General features: G+C 58.2%; 2 protein-coding genes across 26 annotated transcripts in view; both read left to right on the top strand.

The window, feature by feature from the left end:
* Positions 1–5,087, top strand: part of Cacna1g (calcium channel, voltage-dependent, T type, alpha 1G subunit) — a 57,437-nt gene extending 52,350 nt beyond the window's left edge. For 11 of the 24 annotated variants that reach the window (XM_005394154.2, XM_005394149.2, XM_005394152.2 and 8 more), the window contains 3 exons: positions 2,562–2,739; positions 2,995–3,164; positions 4,024–5,087. In XM_005394154.2, the coding sequence (XP_005394211.1) occupies positions 2,562–2,739; positions 2,995–3,164; positions 4,024–4,758 (1,083 nt within the window). In that variant the 3' untranslated portion in view covers positions 4,759–5,087. Of the gene's footprint in view, positions 1–1,087; positions 1,286–2,561; positions 2,740–2,994; positions 3,165–4,023 lie in introns of all 24 variants that reach the window. The other 13 variants (XM_013519074.1, XM_013519078.1, XM_013519077.1 and 10 more) reach the window with 2 other exon arrangements.
* Positions 5,088–11,863: 6,776 nt separating this feature from the next.
* The window catches only part of Abcc3 (ATP-binding cassette, sub-family C (CFTR/MRP), member 3), a 42,863-nt gene continuing 34,551 nt past the window's right edge, over positions 11,864–20,175 (top strand). Inside the window, exon 1 of one of the 2 annotated variants that reach the window (XM_005394129.2) lies at positions 11,864–11,997. In XM_005394129.2, coding sequence (XP_005394186.1) covers positions 11,968–11,997 — 30 coding nt within the window. In that variant the 5' untranslated portion in view covers positions 11,864–11,967. The remainder of the gene's footprint in view (positions 11,998–20,175) is intronic. The other variant, XM_005394128.2, reaches the window with a different exon arrangement.

The following is a 20,175-nucleotide window of genomic DNA, read 5'->3' as shown; positions in this document are numbered from 1 at the left end:
GCACATCCGCGTCCAGAGCTGCTGCTTCCTGGGCGCCTCCTCTCCTCGCCTTGGCCCAGGGCCCCTGCCATCCCCCGGGTCAGGGACACTGCAGACCTGGAGCAGGCAGAACCCGCCAGGTGTCACCCGAAGATGGAAGAGCTTAGTCTCACAGGCCTTGCTGGGTGGAGGGGTGGGCGGGCAGGTGCCTAGGAAGCCTTTAGCCAGATCCAAAGACACAGGCAGTGACTGGCACGTGGTGAGGGCCCGTGCCTTTGGCGGATCCTGGCTCAGGGCTGGCAGTGACCTAGCAGGATCAGCGGGGGAAGTGAGTCCCTTCCCTGCACCTCCCATCCTGAAGGAGGCTCACAGGAAAGGTGACAGGAGAGGAGAAGGGGTGATGGGAAGGGGATCAGGGTAGCTGCCAGCCCGGTGCCCTCTCCCCCAGGGTTCTGGAGTCCCCGCAGCCCCCCTGCAGACCGCAGGTGAGCCAGCCAGATGGTGTGGCGGCCCTGACGTGCCCACTGGAGGCTGGCAGGGACGGCACCTCCCAGGACCCGAGCTGGGAGGAGAGGGCGGGCGGGCTTCAGGCTGCCGGCAGGTGGAGGAGGGCCTGCGAGGGGGGAAGGCAGGATCTGGGGGCAGGCCAAGTCCTGCCAGGCTTTTGGAAGCAGAGAGAATAGGCAGAAAACAGCCGCCAGCGCCCCCCACGCCGCTCTGTCTGCGCCAAGAGGAGAGGAGACGGCTTCGCTGGCCTTTCTTTTTCTTCTTCTTTTTTTTTTGTGGGTATCGTTTTTATGGGCGTCAAAGCCCTGGCTCCTCCGCTCCCTGCCTGGGTAGTGGTCGTGTAGGAGGGGGCTGCTCGGGTGCCTGGGGTATCTTTAGAATATGTCTCTGTGTCTCTCCGCTTTGTCCCTGTTTGCTCTTTGGTGCCTGCCGCGGACTCTCTGATCGGAGCAGGGGGTTGCAGTGGGTGAGGGGAGGCGCAGTCTGATTATCTGGGAAAGGGGTGGGGCGCGGGCGAGGATGCCTCCCCCACCCCTGCTTTGCGGAAAGGGGAATTGCAGCGTCCTGGTTTCTCATGCCTGGTCATCTCTCTCCTGTCTAGATCCCTCTAGCTGAGATGGAGGCGCTGTCTCTGACGTCAGAGATTGTGTCTGAACCGTCCTGCTCTCTAGCTCTGACGGATGACTCTTTGCCTGATGACTCTCACACACTCTTACTTAGTGCCCCGGAGAGCGGTGTACATGCATACGCCCCTCATGCCCCCCTGGCCAGCCGGGCCGGGCTGGCTGCAAGGCTCCAGGTCCTCGCCCCCTCTGTCACCAGCCCCTGCCCAGAGGCGCCCACCTCGGGCTCTTGGTGTCCCAGTCTTCATTGGCACCAGGCCTCTCATGGCCCCCCACAGGGGACCAAGACATTAGAGAGGATGCAATGGAAGCCTTGTCCAGAGGGGCCGCAGTTGTGAAAGGGTCACTCCAGGAGTGACACAGCCCAAAACAGAAGTGGCCTCAGAGCCAGCCTCTGTGTTTGGAGCCCTGTGCAGGCCAGCCCTCCCCTCTCTCGCTGCTCCTTCCCCCTGTCCCTCACATGAGATGTCACCACCCCCAAGCGGCGGGAGCCACACCTCCGGCGTCACCACCATGCCTTCCTTCACCTGGGGGCTGCTCCTGTCTCCTTGTCACCGTCCCTGTGTGTCCCTGTGTCCCGTCTCCTGATTGTGAGCAGCCCCTCCTCCTGGCCTGATGTCAGAGCGGGGCCCAGGTGGGGCAGGACCTTCACCACAGGCCAGGGGTCCCAGGTGGGGTTGGGAGCTGGCTGAGTGGGGCCTGGGACTGAGAAGGAAGCAGAGGACCCAGGTTGTCCTCTGGCATAGCTGTCCCTGGCCTGCTGGGGCTGTACGAGGACAGGAGCCCTAGGCCGCCTCCCTGAGTCCAGGAGAACTAGGAAAGGATCATTCAGGGGAAGGGGGCCCGAGGGGGCAGACAGCGAACCCGAGCTCCCCCCAGCAGGGCCCAAGGCTCATTACCCCCTTTCTTTGAAACAGATGCCCCAAGCCCATTTCCACCCCTGTGTCCGCAGAGCGGGGAACGGAGTCCGTAGTACTCAGGCCTTGCCACCCACCCCTACCCTCCAGGGTCCCTGTGTGGCTGCAGTGGGCCACGATGGTGCTGATCTATCTCTCAGCTGCCTTAACCCAGCTCAGCTGGTCCCCCATGGGTGGCAGGGCTCCCTTCAGAGCCTCCAGGGGGCCCTAAGAAAGCACATGGCAACCGCCATAGGGCCAGGGAGTAGGGGCTGCTCTCCTTTCTTGGATCCCCCTTACCCCGACCCCGACCCCGCTGGGAGGCTCGCAGGTGATGCCAGGGGCATGGGTGGGGGGCAGGGCCTCCCCACCCTTCCTCCCGCTCAAGGAGGGCTCATGTGTGTCTGCCCCACCCCCACCTCATGCCCATCACCACCTTGTCCTTGGGGGGGGCAGGGCTTGGGCCTGGTGGGCTGGGGGCTACTTTCCCTCCTCCAGCTCTGCCTCGCTACCGACCCAGTGCCTCCCCCTCACCCCTGCCCTGCTCCTTCTGCAGATGGAGCCCCACCCTGAAGAGGCGCCCGGTGCCCAGGGGCCAGACTTGCTGACCGTGCGGAAGTCTGGGGTCAGCCGGACGCACTCTCTGCCCAACGACAGCTACATGTGCCGGGATGGGAGCACGGCTGAGGCGTCCCTAGGACACAGAGGCTGGGGGCTCCCCAAAGCCCAGTCAGGTACTACCAGGGCTGGGGCAGGGCAGCTTGCTCACACAGAGGGGCCCCAACCTTGCCTGAGCCCAGCCCTGAGCAAGGGGAGTCATCGAGGCCACGGGAAAGGTCTCTTCTACCTCTGGAGGGGCCCAGCCCCTGCGTGAGGGGGCCCACCGTGGGAGTGGGGTGGCTCTTAATCCAGGGGGGCAAAGTCTGGGCCCTGATAGGGTAGGACCGAGGGGCTCAGGTCTCCTCCTCACCCTTCCGCCCCCTCCGCAGGCTCCATCCTGTCCGTGCACTCTCAGCCTACAGACACCAGCTACATCCCACAGCTTCCCAAAGACGCACCCCACATGCTCCAGCCCCGCAGCGCCCCCACCTGGGGCGCCATCCCTAAGCTGCCCCCACCTGGCCGCTCCCCTTTGGCTCAGAGGCCCCTCAGGCGCCAGGTGAGGAGGAGGGGGAGGGCGGGACTGTCAGCCAGTGGCCACTGGGGGTGGCATTTTCCTTCCCCCGCAAACGCTGAGCCCCAGGGATGTGCTAGACTGCGCTCCAGGGACCAGGGACGAGCAGAAACGGCCTGTGTGTGCCTGGAGTTTGACCCCCTCCCCTTGTTTCATTGCCGAGGCCAGAGGGGAGCTGTGACTGCCCAGGGCCACACACCTCTAGGTGGGAGTAGGGCAAGGCCTCGGGGATCCCTTCCCAGAGCTCTGCTCTGTTCTTCACACTTTGAAACTGCCCGGGACCGGAGGCAGGTCTTAAGTGTCTTCACTTTTGGCCAAGCCTGGGCCACCATCCAGAGCCCACATTGCAGAGGGACAGAGCACAGACTCCTGTAGCAGGTGAGGCTTGTCCGCTGCGCCTATGGCCTTGGCCGTGGCCGGAGCCCATGCCCCAGTGTGTGCCCCAAGCCTGAGCGGGGACAAAAGAGTCTGTGCTGAGTCCGTGCCCTTGGGGAGCAGGCACATCCTCACTGAGCCGCCTGTGGGTACCAGGCTCCAGGGTCACAGCCACTGCCCTCAGAGCTCACAGTCTGAGAGCAGAGACACACATGCCCTCAGATTATCACAGTGGTGGGTTCAGCGGGCGATGCTTACGTGTGGGGTGCAGCAGGGAGCAGAGAAGAGGAAGGGGTCAGTTTTACGTGGGGAGATCACCAGGTGCTGCATCACAGAGAACCCCAGGCGTAGTGGATCTAGAGATCAGGCTGCACACAGCCCCAGCTCCCAGTAAGAGCAACTTGGGGGTCAGGGACAGTGCGTGTTGGAGAGGAGTCCCTGTGCTGAGCCCTCCATCTACTCTGTATAGGCAGCAATACGGACCGATTCCTTGGATGTGCAGGGCCTGGGCAGCCGGGAAGACCTGCTGTGCGAGGTAAGCGGGCCCTCGCCGCCTCTGGCCCGCTCCTCCTCTTTCTGGGGCCGCTCGAGCGTCCAGGTGCAGCACCACTTCCGCAGCCTGAGCAAGGTCTCCAAACACATCCCTCCGCCAGCCCCTTGCCTAGGCCTAGAGCCCCACCAGGGCAAGGGCCCTCCAGAGACCAGAAGCAGCCTAGAGCTGGACACGGAGCTGAGCTGGGTTTCAGGAGACCTCCTGGCCGTCGGCAGCCAGGAGGAGCCCGCTTCCCCACGCGACCTGAAGAAGTGCTACAGCGTAGAGGCCCAGAGCTGCCGGCGCCGGCCTGCGTCCTGGCTGGATGAGCAGAGGAGACACTCTATCGCCGTCAGCTGCCTGGACAGCGGCTCCCAGCCCCGCCTGGGACCAGACCCCGCCAGCCTTGGGGGCCAGCCTCTCGGGGGGCCAGGGAGCCGGCCCAAGAAAAAACTCAGCCCGCCCAGTATCTCCATAGACCCCCCGGAGAGTCAAGGCCCTCGGCCCCCTCCCAGCCCTGGCGTCTGCCTCCGGAGGAGGGCGCCATCCAGCGACTCCAAGGATCCCTCGGCCTCCGGTCCTCCCGACAGCATGGCTGCCTCACCCTCCCCAAAGAAAGACGTGCTGAGCCTCTCGGGTTTGTCCTCTGACCCGGCAGACTTGGACCCCTGAGTCCCGCCCTTGTCCCACTCACCTTTCTCCACTGGGTGCAATTCCTAGCCCTCCTCCTGGGCCGTATTCCTGAAAAAGTCCCACGTAGACACCAAGGAAGGAGCCCTCCCCGCCTCCGCGCCCTAGGTACCTGCAGACGGGACCTCCGGAGGATCCAAAGCCGCAGCCCCGGGAACTCGGGCTCCAGGCAGAGAGAGACAGAGAGAGACAGACAGAGAACGGCCCAGTGGTGGCTGAGTTCCCAACACCAGGAGCTGTTGGGGGAAAGCAATACGTTTGTGCAGAATCTCTATGTATATTCTATTTTATTAAATTAATTGAATCTAGTATACGCGGGATGTACGACATTTTGTGACTGAAGAGACGTGTTTCCTTCCACTTGTATGTGTCTCAGAATATTTTTGAGGCGAAGGCGTCTGTCTCTTGGCTATTTTAACCTAAAATAACCAGTCTAGTTATATCCCCTCTTCTTGCAAAAAAGCACAAGCTGGGACCTCGAGAGCACTACAGCCCCGGCGGCGGCCCACCTTCGGCGGAGAGCAAGAACCGCTTTGGAAACTGTAATGTAACTTATTCTCTCCTTTCACCTCGTCATCGTTTTCTGTAGGGGGTAAAAAAAAAAAAAAAAGAGAGTGAGAGAAAAAAAGAAAAACAGATTTTACCAATGAAATGGAGCCTTTTTATATATATACATACATACATATCTATATATCTATATAAAATAAAGTAATTTTCCAAAATAAAAAGTCAATCACGGTCCAGAATAAAAAAGCAAAGGGGGGACGGAGAGTTAGGTACGTCCAGATGGTCATGCCAGGGCCTGGAGGTGTGGAGTGGGCGGCAGGGTGGGGAGGTTCAGAGATGCGTGTGAGCGTGTGTGTTTGTGCATGAGTGCGTGCATGAGTCGGTACGTGTGTGTGTGTGTGTGTGTGTGTGTGTGTGAGAGAGAGAGAGAGAGAGAGAACCAAATGCCTGGGCCTGGGGGGCTGCAACCTTATTTCATCCCCCACTATGAGAAGGGGAGGCGCCCCCCGCCGGCAAGGCTGGGAGTCAGGGGCTCCTGCTCCTATCAAAGCTTTATCGCGTCCGCCTAGGCAGGCAGCTCAGTGAATGTGAGTAATTCCAGATTAACTCTTATTTCTGCTGACAGCTATCAGCCACGCATTGAAAGCTGGAAATTGGCATAATGAAGCTGTTTTGGTGGCTGGGGCGACTGCGGGCGGGGAGGCGGCCTCAGCTGCCGCGGAGCTGGATCTGTGCGCTGGTGGGGGAGGGGCGGTGCCTCTGGGTTTTCCCGCCCCATGTTTTGGCCTGAATTTTGGCCACTCTCCTGATGGGGTGGGTGACAGGAGGGGTCTGGACTTCCACCTCTGGCCTTGGGTCTCACCTGCCTGCCTGAGGGCAGTGAGATGAAGCAGTGTAAACAGTGGGTTACTGTTTCCCAGGAATGCAGGGAGCAGGCCATGTCCAGAGGTGACCCCTTGGTGTGCCCTGCCGAGGGCGCTGTGGCCAGCTGCGGCATGGGGAGCTGGCCTCCTAAGGGCTGATGAATGACGACTGCGGGCTGCTTCCACGGTCTGCTGCCGCCTGCCCTGTGGGAACCAGCGGAGTGGGGAGGGGTCCGAGGACAGGGGTGGGCGCGTGACCCACAGCCACCTTTCTGAAGCCACCAAGGACACTGAAACACTGCTGTCAAGAGGCCGTGACCACGGGCTCAGCCAGCACGTCTCCTGCCAGAAACCCCCAAACCCGCCCCACCCCCATCCCCTTGGTTTGAAGGCCCCCTCCACCCCGGGGCCTTCAAACCCCAGGTGGGTTGGATTCCTGAAACCTCAACTCCACCGGCAGCTGGGAGCCGGGATGCCAGGCTGCCAGGCAGCTAGACCCGGAGGCGTCTGTTGTCCGGTGTTTCCTGCCCTGCAGGGAGCTGTGCTTGTTGCCCTTTTGGACAGCAATGATTCTCAGCCCCTTGAAGCAAACACCTGGTTTGATCTTCCCAGGGTGTGCAGTAAGGCGGCGCGGGTTCCTCTGACCACCTCCCTCGGGAGGGGAGGTGCTTAGGAGCTGCCTCTTTTTTCCTTTCTTTCTTTGCCTTTTTCGTTTTTCGTTTTTCTTTTTTTTTTTTTTTTTTTTAAGCAAAGCTGTACAAAATTCCTAGAGTTTCGCCACCTGGATCTGCAGATTAAGCTTTTATATCTTTGTAGAATTCTGGAGCTGTCTCTTCCCTGAGGGTGAGGGATTTGGGGAGGGACTCTGCAATCTTTTATTCTTCTGGTCATTAGAACACTGTGGGGCAACGTGAAACAGAACTGGACTGCTGCCCCTGCCCCTCACTTCCCGTCCCTGCCTGTGTCATTTAGGGTGACCCGGCATGCCTTCTCTCTGGGGTTCCCTTTTCCCAGTAGGAGCTGAGGAAGCTTGCTGGGGTGCACTGGCCATGCCTCGGGGTTACTCTCTGTAGAGATGTGCAGTGGTGAATCTGGGGGAGGAAAAGGCTCCCACACCCTCCTCCACCCCCACCAGAGGACGAGAGCATCTCTCTGGAAGGCGGCAGTGCCCAGAGGGGGCATCCAGGCAGTGATGCGGAAGTATTAATAGCAGAATCAGCGTGGCTCTTCGGGCTACTTAGGGAACTGTGGGCTCCCCCAGCAACGCAAAGCCCTTCTCCATGATGGAAGCTTGAGTCCCTGGGGAGGGATGGAGACTAGTAATCATAATGCAGATGCTACCTTTGTGGTGCTTGGTTACTGGATACGGGGCAGGGATGTCTGAAAGAGGCTGGAGGTGGGGAGCAGCCTCAGATCAGGACTTCCGGGGCAGGCTGGGAACTGCCCCTGGGCTGCCGAGATATGGGGGCTTGGGAGCTATGAACATCTACCCTGGCGCTTCTGCCCTCAGTCCTCTCCTGAAATTGTGTCAACAGCATCAGGCCCCCACCTAGGGCTTGGGTGGCTTCTGCTTTCTCCACCCCCAAGCTCCAGGAAAAGGTCTATCTGGGGGTGGGGACTGGGAAGAGGAGTGAGCTGGTGCTAAAAACAAACCCGAGGCTCCTATGCCGTCTCTCACTCACCCCTCAAACACCCAAGCAGAGGAAGTGCCGCTGCTAGCGTTTCTCCGCGCAGCAGCGGGCTCTGAGAGGTTAGGGGACTTGCTCAAGGTCACACAGCCAGGAGATGGCAGAGCTGAGCTTTGCCCCTGGGGCTGGACAACCTACAGTCCGCCCCACCCTGACCTGTTTGTTCTTCCAGCGGAGGGAATGAGGCATGATGGGAAGAGTCTCGCTTACAAAATGAAAGGGGTTTGTGAAAGGGCGAGGGGCCTCCTCGCCGCAGCAGTCACATTGCTGTTTGCAGAAATGTACACGAGTTCTCAGTGTGGTACACCCGGGGGCACCCACAGCCTCCCACCTTGTGGGATACCAGCCTTTGAGCACAGGGAGCGGGGTAGAGGGGTTCAGCCACACCGATGGTGTCCCTCAGCCCCGGGTGCATGTTGGAGAGCAGGCCAAGGTTGGCTCCCCTTCCTGGCACCCTTTCCCTTGAAGCGCATGGCACCTGCTTCCTCCTCTTTCTCCCACCCCTTCCTGTCCTCTAACACCACCCCGCCCAGTCCTCACCCACTTTCCAAACAGCTTTCACTTCCATCTTTGCCCCTAGTCCCCACCCATCCCAGCCTGGTGCCCCATGACCTTTTCTCCACTCTCCTAGGCCACCTGAGTGCCCAACCTGTGGGGCCAGGCCCTGTGACAGCGGTGCAGTTGAGGGCATCAGACACCAGGGGGCAGCACAAGGCACGCTCACCTGGTGCCACCTATGCCCCTGCAAAGGGACAGAGCCAGCGAGAGAAAGGACACCTTCTACAGGTGACCCAGATGCTCTGTCTAACCCCAAAGGAGGTGACAGCTTCGCAGAGCCATATGGAGACACCTGGACAGAATCCCAGCCGCCTGATCCCTGCCTAGGGCCCATGGGCTCAGGACTGGTCCGGGACAGTGTGGCTGTGGGCTAGCATCCTACTCAGAGACAGGACGAGGCAGGTGCTCAGGAAGCCACAGGAGGGAATTCTGTGTGCCTTAGCCAGGTGTGGGAGCGGTGGCTGGAGCCCACGGAGCTCGTTAAAGCTCCCTTTAAAAACTCCAGGACAGGGCGCAGAAGCCAGGCCCCCGTCTGCACAGGGCACAGATGTGGCCATCAGATGCAGCACAGGGGAACCAGGACGGCGGCACCAAGCTAGCGTCTGGAGCACACCGGACAGAAGGGCTCTGGGGTGTGGGGGCTGGAGCTCACTTTGGGGGATGCTCCCAGGAGTCAGGCATGGCTTTGCTCTCCCCGGGGCCACCGCTCCTCGGACCCCTCAGCTCCAACGTGACTGCTGTGCAGCTGCCTTGTGCCTGGGTCTCCCTGTCCCCACGCTCTGCTTTCTTCTCTCTGCCTTTGTGCCCGCTTTGAGCTGCACCTTGCAGCAATCTTATCTCACCATCTCCTGCCAGGAAATCCCTGGTGCTGGGCTCCCTGGGGATGTGCTCACTGCAGGGAGAGGCGCAGCTCTAGCTCAGGCATCCTGCCTGGAGCTGCAGTCAGAGGGGGGAAGGGAGATGTAAGATCAGGGGGAGGTTTGCTCTGTCTCTCTGCTGCAGCCTAACCCACAAGGGCTTTATTGCTCCTCTTAGCATCCCTCCAGTTAGAACCACCTTGGTTCAAAAAAATGAAAAGCAGAGTGGCCAGCGCCCACACAGTGGCCTTGCTCATTGTGACCTCTTCTCAGGAAATGCGGCATTTGTTTGGTCAGTCAACAAACACTTCATGTAGACCAAGAGTAGTTACAATAGAAGGAAGGGGTGTGCAGAGGAAGGGTGCCTGGCCCAGGGTTAGGGCGGGGGTCTTGAGAGAGATCTTGAAGGAGAAGTAGTTCACCAGGTGCAGGACAAAAGGGGGGTGCAGGGGAGTCTTGACAAGGGCTAGGGAGGCTGCAGCGGCTAAGGATGCAGGGTAGGTCAGAAGGCTGTGTCAGGATGAGCTCTGCAGTGCTCCGCAAGCTTTGGGGTGTTCCAAGGCCTCAGCTTCTTGTTCTGGGGGTGGGGGAAACCAAGACAATGACCATCCTAGAAGCGCTGAGCTTCCTATTCCAGGGCTGTGTGAAGGGGCCACAACCCAGGAGTGGCCAGGAGGGGTGACACGCAATGCTTCCAGAGGGACGAGGATAGCCTGGATCTCCAGAGCCCCACTTTCCTCCTGGAGTTTCCCACCCAGTGCTGAGTCCAGGCAAGGCCACAGTGAGAGGAAAAGGCTCTGAACAAAGGAAATGGTGCTTTAGGCCTGATGCTGAAGCCAGAACCTGAGGATTCTGACCCCAAACAGAGCTCTAACCATTTCACTGCCTGGCCAGTCCTGGGACTGTAAGGTCCCAAGTGGAACCAAGCTGGGTCTGGGATCCCCGTTTTAGGAAGGAGAGCTTCTTGGGGAGCTCACCCTCTGAAGGGCCCCTGAGGAAGGTCTTCAAGTCTTCCAAGCCCAGAGCTAGCCTTCCTGGTGTACCTGGTGCCTCTGATCCTATAAATCTGAGAAAAGGAACAGGACAGAGGGAGGGACAGAAGACATTGTCGGGAAGACCAGGGTAAAGACAGAGGGTGAGGGGGTGCTGTGGCAGCTATGGAGGGACAGTCCCAGCTGCTCAGGCTGCTGCAGAAGCCAGGGCCAGGGAGCTTCGAGGTACCTTTTCCAAATTGCTCAAGTCAGCTGGTCCCAGAGATATCAAGGAGTTCGTTGAGGTCACACATCTACAAAAGGTACTGCCCCAGGCCTGGAGGAGGTTGGAGGTGACTCAGTCAGTCCCTTCCCTTGGGGACCTCTCAGACTGGCGGGAAGACAGATGGACTCTTCACAACTAAATATAACCAAATATAACCCAAGGCCTTGTCACACTGTGACAGGACAGGAAAGTCTTTTGCCCAGAGATGGAGGTGGGAGACAAGACAGGAGGGAAGCGGAGCCCGAGAGGGCTTAGAGGACTGGCAGGCAAAGAGGCTCCCCCACCCAGCTTCTGAGGGCCCTGTTCTTTCCATGCCCAGCCCTCCCGCCCGAGTCCAACAATCTCCATTCTCGCGGCCCACAGCCTGAGATGTCCCTCCTGGTGACTTCCTACCTGCGGAGGGAGAGGAGGCGCTGGCCACTTTGCACTGCCTTGCTGGACCCTCTCTTGCCTGGAAGGGAACACCTCGCGCTGCCTGAAGAGAGGAAACACCAGGAAGGGCAGCTACTGGGGCAACTGCCCAGCGTGCAGGCAGGGGCAGGGAGCGGTGGAGAGATGCACCCCAGAGAATTCTCTCTCCACCCCAAGGAGACTGAGTAGCTCTGGGGCCCTGTCAGAGAAGACAGTGGGGGTCCCAGCGTGGTAAGCCCACTCTACAGACGGGCAGCACGGGGTCCCAGCTGTGGGAAAAGGGTGCTGATGCGGCGGCTCTTCCTGGGGCTTCCCCTACCCAGCCCTACCCCGGCCGGGTGGAAGTACCAAACACAAACACACTGTGGGCGCCTAAGTGTGCTGGGCGCTGCCTGTCGGGCTGAATCCAAAGAGCGAGATCCTGCTACATTAGCCGTGTGTTTTGCAGATACAAAAGAGAGACCCTCGGTAAGACCGGAGAGCCGCAGAGCCGCAGGAAGCAACTGCGCACTCTCCGGTGCGCGCACGCGTGCTCCAGCGCTCCCCGACAGCACAGTGTCCACAAGCTCCTCCCATTTTACAGATGAAGGAAGCGAGGCCCAGAGCGGAATGCGAACGTATGAAGAATTTTTTCTGACAGAGAGAGGATTGCCAAACTCCTCTCCCTGCCTCATCAGCCGCATGTGTTCAGGGTCTGAGCTCAGCACCCTCCAGGCACCCCGCATCAGAAACCGAGTCAGATCCTGGGTTACTGGTCTGAGGATCGGGTGGAGAGGGCGCCTCTCCGTCGCAGCCCAGGGGGTCGCTGGAAGGAGCCGTCACGGTTAAGGGCCCCAGCCCCTGCCCCAGAGTCCTTCCCGACGCTACAAAAGTTTGGTGACGCTGTTGAAACCGCAGGGACGGGAGAGCCTGGCAGGGTGCCCAGTAGGGGAGGGCTCGGAGGGCCGGCCGGGGCGGGGCGTGGGTCCCCAGGCTTCCTGCATCGGCCCTGCACGCCCCAACCCAGCTGGTCGCCACATTTCTTCCTCACCACCGCGGCCCCTCGGCCTCATGGACGCCCTGTGTGGCTCCAAGTTCTGGGTAAGGCTTGGGGCTCGGGGGTTGTGGTGGTGGGGTTGACTGCTCTAGGCCACCTGTTCTCCTTGCCTGCCTTCCCTCTGGGGCAGCTGAGCTCCTGGGACAGAGGGCATGTTCGGCCAGCCCTGGGAAAACGTTGGGTGTGTGGAAGTGGGTGATGAGACCTTTCTGGCCACACTATACCGGTCCAAGCCAAGTCCCCTGGGTATTTCTGTGTCTGGGACACCGGCGTGCCGATCCTGGCTGTGTGGAGGAGCTCAGAGAGCAAGGCAGGTGGCTCCTGCAGGTACACTGCCTGGCATCCTGGAAATGCAGAACTACACCCCACTGTTGGCCCTAGCCCCTCCGTGGGTCGCCCCCAGCATGCAGACGGAATATTTTGCCATAGCAGGATTCCTGGTGGGCCCTCCAGCATGTGACCCATCAGCCAGGGTACAATTGCCTACTCTGCACCCCCACCCTGGGACTCCCCCCCAGAGCATCCAAGCCCCTGTCAAGTGGCTACTCTGAGAGGCAGGTCCCACAGGGACTCATTCCTGTGCAGACCCGAGCCCCTGCTCCGGGGTCTAGCTGTGTGTACAGCCTGAGACCTCCCTCCCCAGCAGAGGCATGTGGCAGGGTGTTCTCTTTCAGAGATGGCCCATCACTGGCTGTCCAGGGGCTGCCCAGCATGGGCTGGTCTCAAATTCAGACCTAAGTTCTTTTTTCTATGTCTTTTCCCCATTCTGAGTATTTGTACACACATGACCCGTGCGTGTGTGTGTGCGTGCGCGTGTGCGTGCCTGTGTGGGGGAGGATGGGGTGTTATCCATAGGTGTGTGCTATACACCTATGTGTGCATAGGTATAGGTATATAAGTCAGGAGCCACACCCTGGGCTGTCACTTAAAGTCTCTTGGGCTGGTATTTATGGTTTGGGAATGGGCTGAAGCCATTACCAGGATTTTTTGAAACTTAGGGCAAGGGAATACCTGTAAAAAACCGTCTTTGGGGATCTCTCTTTTTCTCAGTGTCACTAATGGGTTAATTAGACATGGTGCAGCTTCTGGGCTATGACCCTTCTTGCTCAGCCCCACACATTCCCTGTCTGCCTTCAAGCCTGGCCCCACTACCTGTTGCCACAGTCCAGAGGTTATACCTGCTTATGAGTGTACTTCCTCTAGCTGCTCACCCGGACCTGGCCGGTGGGGCCACGGCATGGTCACGGTGATGCAGGTGACCAGGCAGAAGGCTTGAGAATCAAGAGGGCAGTTGTGCCCAAGCCTGGGAGTGCGAAGGCCCCTTGTTCCTGGATAACAGTGAAACCCTGAGTGCTTAGCAGTCCAGGGAATCTGGAACCGAAAAACTTGGAATTCCCACCCTGTGCCAAGTTGGGAGGCCTTCGGTTCACTCTTCCATGCAATGGATCATAGAAGCCACGAGTGCCAAAACAGTCCATTCACCTCTCATTGTGGAGGCCGGGGAGGAAAGGTCACAGGCCAGTCAGCTACAGAATGCTAGGTCAGGGAACTGGACCTCTACAGCACGGTCCCAGGCATCCACTGCCTTACCACGTTCCTTTGCGTCTCGGAGACCTGCTTGCGGCTCACAAGTTGTAAGCGCCTCCTCTGAGGACCCCAGCCCAGTGGGACGGAGCGCATCTACATTAGGGCTCCCTCGAAGGGTCTCCGCTTGGGTAGCTTCAGTGTCCACTGGGGAACTGGCTACTCCCCTGTGCCCTCTTCTTGAAACAGTCTCTCTTCCACCTCCTTGGCTCCTGAAAGCCATTCCTGGCTGCACCCACTGTGGCTGGTGAGCCTCCCAGGGTTTGCAGAGCTGGGGTGAGGGGGCCCTCGGGAGGGTGGAGTCTAAGCTCTAGCTCAGTTACCAGGAAGGTCTAGAGTTCTGAGCTATTTTGCATCTCATTTGCATTGCATGTCATTCAGGTATACTGACCCCGGAATGGTAGGTAGGGGCCAGCTTGTGGGAAGGGATTCAGGGCAGCCAGAAAGTCCCTGAATCAGGAGAGGAAAGGCAGAAGGGTGAGGTGCTCAGGCTCCTCGGGTTACTTGTTTACCCAGCTTTGCCTTAGTTTATCTTCAGAGCTTCACTTTCTTCATCTGAGGGGCTGGGGATTTAGCTCAGGGGCACAGCGCCTGCCTGGCAAGCGCAAGGTCGTGAGTTCGATTCCTGGTACCGGAAAAAAAAAAACAAAAAAACAAAAAAACTTTCTTCATCTGAAAATGGGAAAATAACCCACTTTCTACTCACCTTCCAAGACTTTTATGGGGAGAGGCAGGAAATTCCAGAACCTGGAAAGCAGAGGCAGGAAGGCTGCCACAAGTTTGAGACCAGCCTGGGCTACATACTGAGTTCAAGGTATGATTCTGAGAGCCAAGAAAACCTGTGTGGTTGGCAGGCGCTGATTCCTGGGAAGAGGAGGAGGTTAGACAGGAGGTCCTCCAGTAACAGGAGCTCACAGGGCTGGCAGGCCTCTTTCCTGGGAATCAGGCTCCCGTTCGGGTAAATCTTTCAGCTTTCGTCCTGGCTCACTCTAAGGATGGGAGGCTGGGGGGTACCCATGACCCTCTGGACACGTGTACACACCATGTGTGGACACATGATTTCTCTTTCTCAGTATCAATTCCTCTATTTCTCTCTGTCTCTCCTTCTAAGCAGGTTACAGACATCTCTGATGGTGCCTTGGGAGTGTGTGTGGAAATATATTCCAAAAGAGAAAATGGTGTACTGCTTGGGGGGCCAAAGAAGGCTAATGTACATTTACTCTGGCCTGCTGCCCCTCCCCACGCCCACATGCCCTTGTCCTCAAAGATTACTCTGATTTGAGCAATACGGACTCGGGCTCGACACCACCCATGGGGTGAGTGGGGCAGATGAGGAGGGGCTGGGCAGCCTAGTTCAGGAGATAACGGCCTGTTTTCACAGTTTACCTTATCTGATGACGCAAGCCCCAGGCAGCTCAGAAAGCCAGCGGTCCTGGCCATGAACCTGCCCAAAGGGGCACCAGGAGTACGTACGCTAGGGGAGGGTAGGCACGTAGGTGGTGACATTTGATGGGGATGTTGGTGAGGTCCTATCCTGAGACTGTTTGATCACCCGGGGGAAGGACGAAGGAGGATGCCGATGGGGATTCACTGGCTCCTCCGCTGAGATTTTCGACTCCTTCCCTGGCTCTGTCTGTCCTCCAGATGTGGGTTTGTCCAGGCCCACGGCTCCACACTGGTCAGGCCCGTGTCCCCTTTGTTGGGCATGGCCACACCCCGGGCCCGTGCCAAGCCTTGGTCTCTTGGAGGTCCAGCTCCACATCTCCTCCTCTGTTCTAGCCAATCCCAAATTCTGTCACCCACTACCTTTGTGACCTGGGGCAAATCACTCACCCTCTCTGGGCTGGAGCAGGGTTTAGGGAGCTCTGGAGGCCCCTTCAAGCCTGGAGTTGCTTCAGCCTCCCGTTTGGGGGCCACGGCCCTGACTCAGGGTCCCGGGGTACGGAGTCTCCCAGCTTCCTCCTGGGTCACTGTGCCCAGCAGGAGAGCAGGCAGCCGCCAGAGTGTCAGTAACAGGCAAAACTCAAATGTAATGTATTTTGATACAAATGGAGATGGTGACATGCGCGTTCTGGGGAAAGCTGGAAGTGGCAGTTGGGTGGGCAGTGAGCACCCTTTAGCTTACTAGGCCCAAGCTCATCCCCTGTCTCAGGAACCCAGTCTTCCCAGCCAGGCTGGACGGAGTGGGGTCCCCTCCCTCCATCCCAGCGGGGGTGCTTGAGCCCAGTCCTGCACCACTTTGACCTCTACGTTCTTGGCTTTTAGTGAGATTTGTTCCCTTGTGACCCCAGACTGGCTTCTCACATCCCACGGGCCTGGGTTGAAGATCAAGATTAGGACAGGAAGTGAGTCAGGGAAGTGGCCTTGGGGAGGGACTTTGCCAAGCCTGCCTGCTGGCCCGCACCAGAACTGACCTTGCAGCACCCGCTGGCCTCCAGAGAGGTGCTTGCATGAGCTACAGTGTACTCAGCCAGGAGGCAGGGAGGCGGGGTGGCTGGGCCGTGTCCCCCCAACTCCATTTGCACAGGGACACTTGCGGCTGCCCAGAGACGGGATCCTTGGGGGTGTGTGGATGGGCGGGGTGAGACCTGGATGTGCCCTTCCCCACCTGCAGCTGTTTGTGTTTGAGGGTGGGTCCAGGGGGCGGTCCCATAGAGGTCAGAGGTGGTGGGAAGGCAGCTAAACTCTGGATCTGATTTCTTCTCCTAACTGGATATTCAGGTTTCTGGTGCAGTGGCTCCCCAGCCCCTGCTGGCCCCCTCCCCAGTGCTGGCGGCCCCTTCCCCTGGCTCCACAGGAAGCAGTGCAGAAAGGAGGCGGAGCCAGGCTGGGTTGCAGGACACACGAAGACTTAATGTTTCCTCTGGCTGAGACAAGGGGTTGGGGTCGCCCCAAGCTCTGCAGGGTGGTAGGAAGCACTGCATAACTGGTGGGGGGCTGGGATGCAAGCTCTTCTGCCTGAGTTCGAATCCCGCATCAGCCAGGGTCTCAGAAGTCACAAAGAGGACATGATAATCCTGGCACTCTCTGGAGCTCCATTAACCAAGGTTAATGAGGTCTGGCTCTTGCAAAGATTCCTTCTGGCCTGGGCAGGTCAGCAAGGGTGAGGGCGGTCAGACTGTGCCGTTTCCCTCCTGCACACGCATTTCTGCTGAGATGGATGGTCTTGTCAGTCAGTCCCTTCCAAGTGACAATCCGTAGCCTTGGGAGCCGCAGGGCATGGGAGGCCCCCTCCCCTGCCACAAGGCATAAAGGAAGTAATGACTGTCCTCATGACAGGGGCTGTCACAGGCTGGACCCAGGGCAGGGAAGTCCCTGGCAGAGCTAGGGCCATGGGCTGGGGATCCCCACTGCCACCTGTCATGGGCGGGCTTGGGTCTGCAGGGGTCTCAGCTGCTGTGCCCACCAAGGAGTATCTCCCGCACCGTCCTTCCTGGGCACCAAAACCTCCAGCTTACCAGCTCCATCTAGCTGCTTAATCCCAGGCGGTATTAAGGCAGCCTTCGTTGCTGTGGAGATGGTGTGGGTGATGGGGGGGGCATGGCTGTCAGCCAGTGTCTCGGTCCCAGCTGGCGCCCTTCAGACATGGTTTCCGGGAGATTGGAGGAGCCATCCCCCGTCCTGCCCTACAGGGATCCAGGGAGATTGTCTCCCCTGACCTGACACTTCACTTTCCCTGGGCTACAGGGCCCTTTGCATTGCCGGGACCGGCTGTAGCCTTGGTACCAGGGAGAAAGCACACTGTGTTCTTGGGTGTGCGACTGTCAGCATTGGGATTTGGTACCTCAGTCACTCATGGGTTCGTTCGTGTGTGTGTGTGTGTGTGTGTGTGTGTGTGTGTGTGTGTGTGTGAGGATCAATCCCAGGGGTGCTCCACCACTGGGCTCCTTCCCCAGCCCTTTTATTTTTACTTCTTTTGAGACAGGATCTCGCTGAATTACCCGGCTAGCCTTGAACTTGTCACCCTCCTGCCTCAGCCTCTCAAGTAGCTGGGTTTATAGGCATCCATGCCTGGTTCTCATTTGTTCTTTTATTCAACAAATGCCTTGCTTTTGTCTGGTGCTGCTCTAGGCAGTGAGGGGGGGCACCATGTCCAAAGGACGATGTGTCCTCAAACGGCGCACGGTGGGACAGCGAAGAAAAACACATATGATAACTCAGTGAGACAGAATGAGAGATGCGGACAAGGTTGTGGGGAAAATAGAATAGGCTAAGAGGGCCAGCGCGTACAGACAGGTAAGGGGTCGGGGAGTGAGTTATAGCTTTATAGCTTTAATCTGAAAGGTCAAGGTGGACCTCCAGGAGAATGTGGGATTTGAACAAACACTTGTGGGAGATGAGGGCAAGGTATGTGGGTACAAAGAGACAGCTGCCAGTGATGGGAGGATGCAAAGAAGGTCTGAAGACTGGCACAGAAGCCAGGGCTGGAGTGGACTGAGCAAGGGAGGCTGGGTAGGAGGACGAGCGAGGTGGAGGGCTGTCTCAGTCACTTTCTTCATGGCTGAGATGCGCCTCCTGACCCCCACAGTTTAAAGGAGGACAGGTTTATTTTGGCTTACCTTTTCAGTGGGTTTAGTTCATGGACAGCTGGCCCCAAGGCAGGGTGTGGTGAAGGGTGCAGTGGAGGAAAGCTGCTGATGTCATGATGACCAGGAAGCAGAGGGAGAGGGAGGAGCTGGGGAGGGACATTCCCTCTTCCTGGCCAAGGATAGTGAAGTATTGTAGTCCGGCTTGGGTCCCACTACCTGCGGGGCTAGAAAAGACTGGCAGGGCAAGTGGCAGGGTGGGTACAGGGAGACCAGGGGAGGCTAGAAAAGGAATCCAGCTGGGGTATGGACAGAGAAGTGACTGGATTCTGGAGAGGCTGAGGTGAATCGGGCAAGGTTGCCTTTTTATAGATAAGAACAGTCCAACAGGGCTGGGGATGTAGCTCAGTGGCACAGCAGCTGCCTGGCAAGTGTGAGACCCTGGGTTCGATTCCTGGTACCAAAAAAAAGAAAAAAGAACAATCCTATAAACCAGGTGTGGTGGCATAATCCTCTAATCCCAGCCCTCTGGAGGAGGCTGAGGCAGAAGGATTGCCATGAATTTGAGACTAGCCTGGGCTACTTAGTGAGTTCAAGGCCAGCCTGAACTACACAGTGGGACCCTGTCTCAAAAAACAAACAAACAAACAAACAAACAACAACCATTCAGTACAGCACTACTTGGGATGATCTACTCTGATCATCCAAGGGTAGCGTGGATAGAGGTTGTGGAGGGATTTGATGTGGTTTGAAGAGAGAAAGGGGCAAGTCGGAGGTGACCCCAAAGAGCCTGGCCTAGGGAGGGACAAAAGAAGGAATTGCCATCCACCAGTGTAGGCAGGCTGAGGAGGAGGGGACGGTCCCGTCCTGGACCTGTTGCGTAGAGGTCTCACAGCTGTGCTAGCAGAGGACCAGGGGTGAACAATCTAGGGACACAGGTGTGGGTTGGTACCCTCTGCTGCCGGGGAGACCCTGCCCAGCTGTGACACAGTTATTAAAGGAAAGGGACCAGGATGGAACTCCCTGAGGCCAAAGCCCCAAGGCCGCTTGGTTGTGGCTGCTTTGCTGGTGTCTGTGAAGTGAAAGTGTGTCCCAGTAGCTTGATGTTTCCCCATGTTGCCTGGTTAGGTCGGGGCGTTTTGGTTCATTCTCCCCCACTGGGGGAGGCTCACATGTGGAAACTGGTTCACATGTGGATTGAAGAAACCGGCCCACGGTTACGTAACTCAGAAGTCACAGAGCCCTGTTGGGTCAGCTGCATCAGGGCTGGCTTTCCTTATAGCCACTCCCTGTTGGCTTTAAAAAGCCATACAGTGATCCCAGCACACTATTGGGCCTGGGCTTCCATCTCTGCACACAGGGCCTTATTACAGTTGCTGAGCCTGCCCTGGGGTTGGCCCTGTGTCCGGCACGGGTGGGGAGGCCTCCCTGGGAGTTTGGTTGGAATGGGAGAGAGGATGTGTTTACACACAGGGATTGCTAGCACCGTGCAGCCTGGCTTCCTGTCCCAGTTCCATGTTGACGGGTGTCCTTGAACCTGCTGAAAAGGCCGGTGGAGTCTGCGTTCTCTTTTGTGGACAACACACCCTTTTATGTCCCTGGAAGTTGCTCTTCAACAGTCACTGAGTAATGACTGTGCAAATCCAGGGATAAAATTCTAGGAAAACATTGGAGGACTTTGTCATCCTTACTGAACTGGCTGCTGAGGCCACACAGGACAAAGCAAGGGGTGAGCCTCAGAGCTGGGTTCTTTAAGAGACTTCCTGTAGGAGGGGAGGCCAGCATTGGAAGTGTCCTGGGGCTGGGCTAACTGGGGGGGGGGCGGGATGGGACCACCAAGTTGAAAAGCAGGGTGGGCCTCTGTGTTAGTGAGCTGTGTGTTACAGTGGTAAAATACCTAAAGAAGTCACAACACCTGTAATCCCAGCACTTGGGAGGCTGAGGCAGGAGGATCATTGCAAGTTCGAGACCAGCCTGGGCTACAAAGTGAGCTCAAGGCCAGTCTGAACTGCATAGTGAGACCTTGTCCCAAAAATACAAAAAAAAAAAAAAGAGAGAGAGAGAAAGAAAGAAATCGTAATGCAATTGCCAGGGATGGTGGTGCACACCTGT

The sequence above is a fragment of the Chinchilla lanigera genome, unplaced genomic scaffold (assembly GCF_000276665.1).
Source record: "Chinchilla lanigera isolate Chin_1 unplaced genomic scaffold, ChiLan1.0 scaffold00050, whole genome shotgun sequence".
NCBI lineage: Eukaryota > Metazoa > Chordata > Mammalia > Rodentia > Chinchillidae > Chinchilla > Chinchilla lanigera.
The sequence above is the reverse complement of the archived record's forward strand: the minus strand, read 5'-3'. Positions and strand labels throughout refer to the sequence as shown.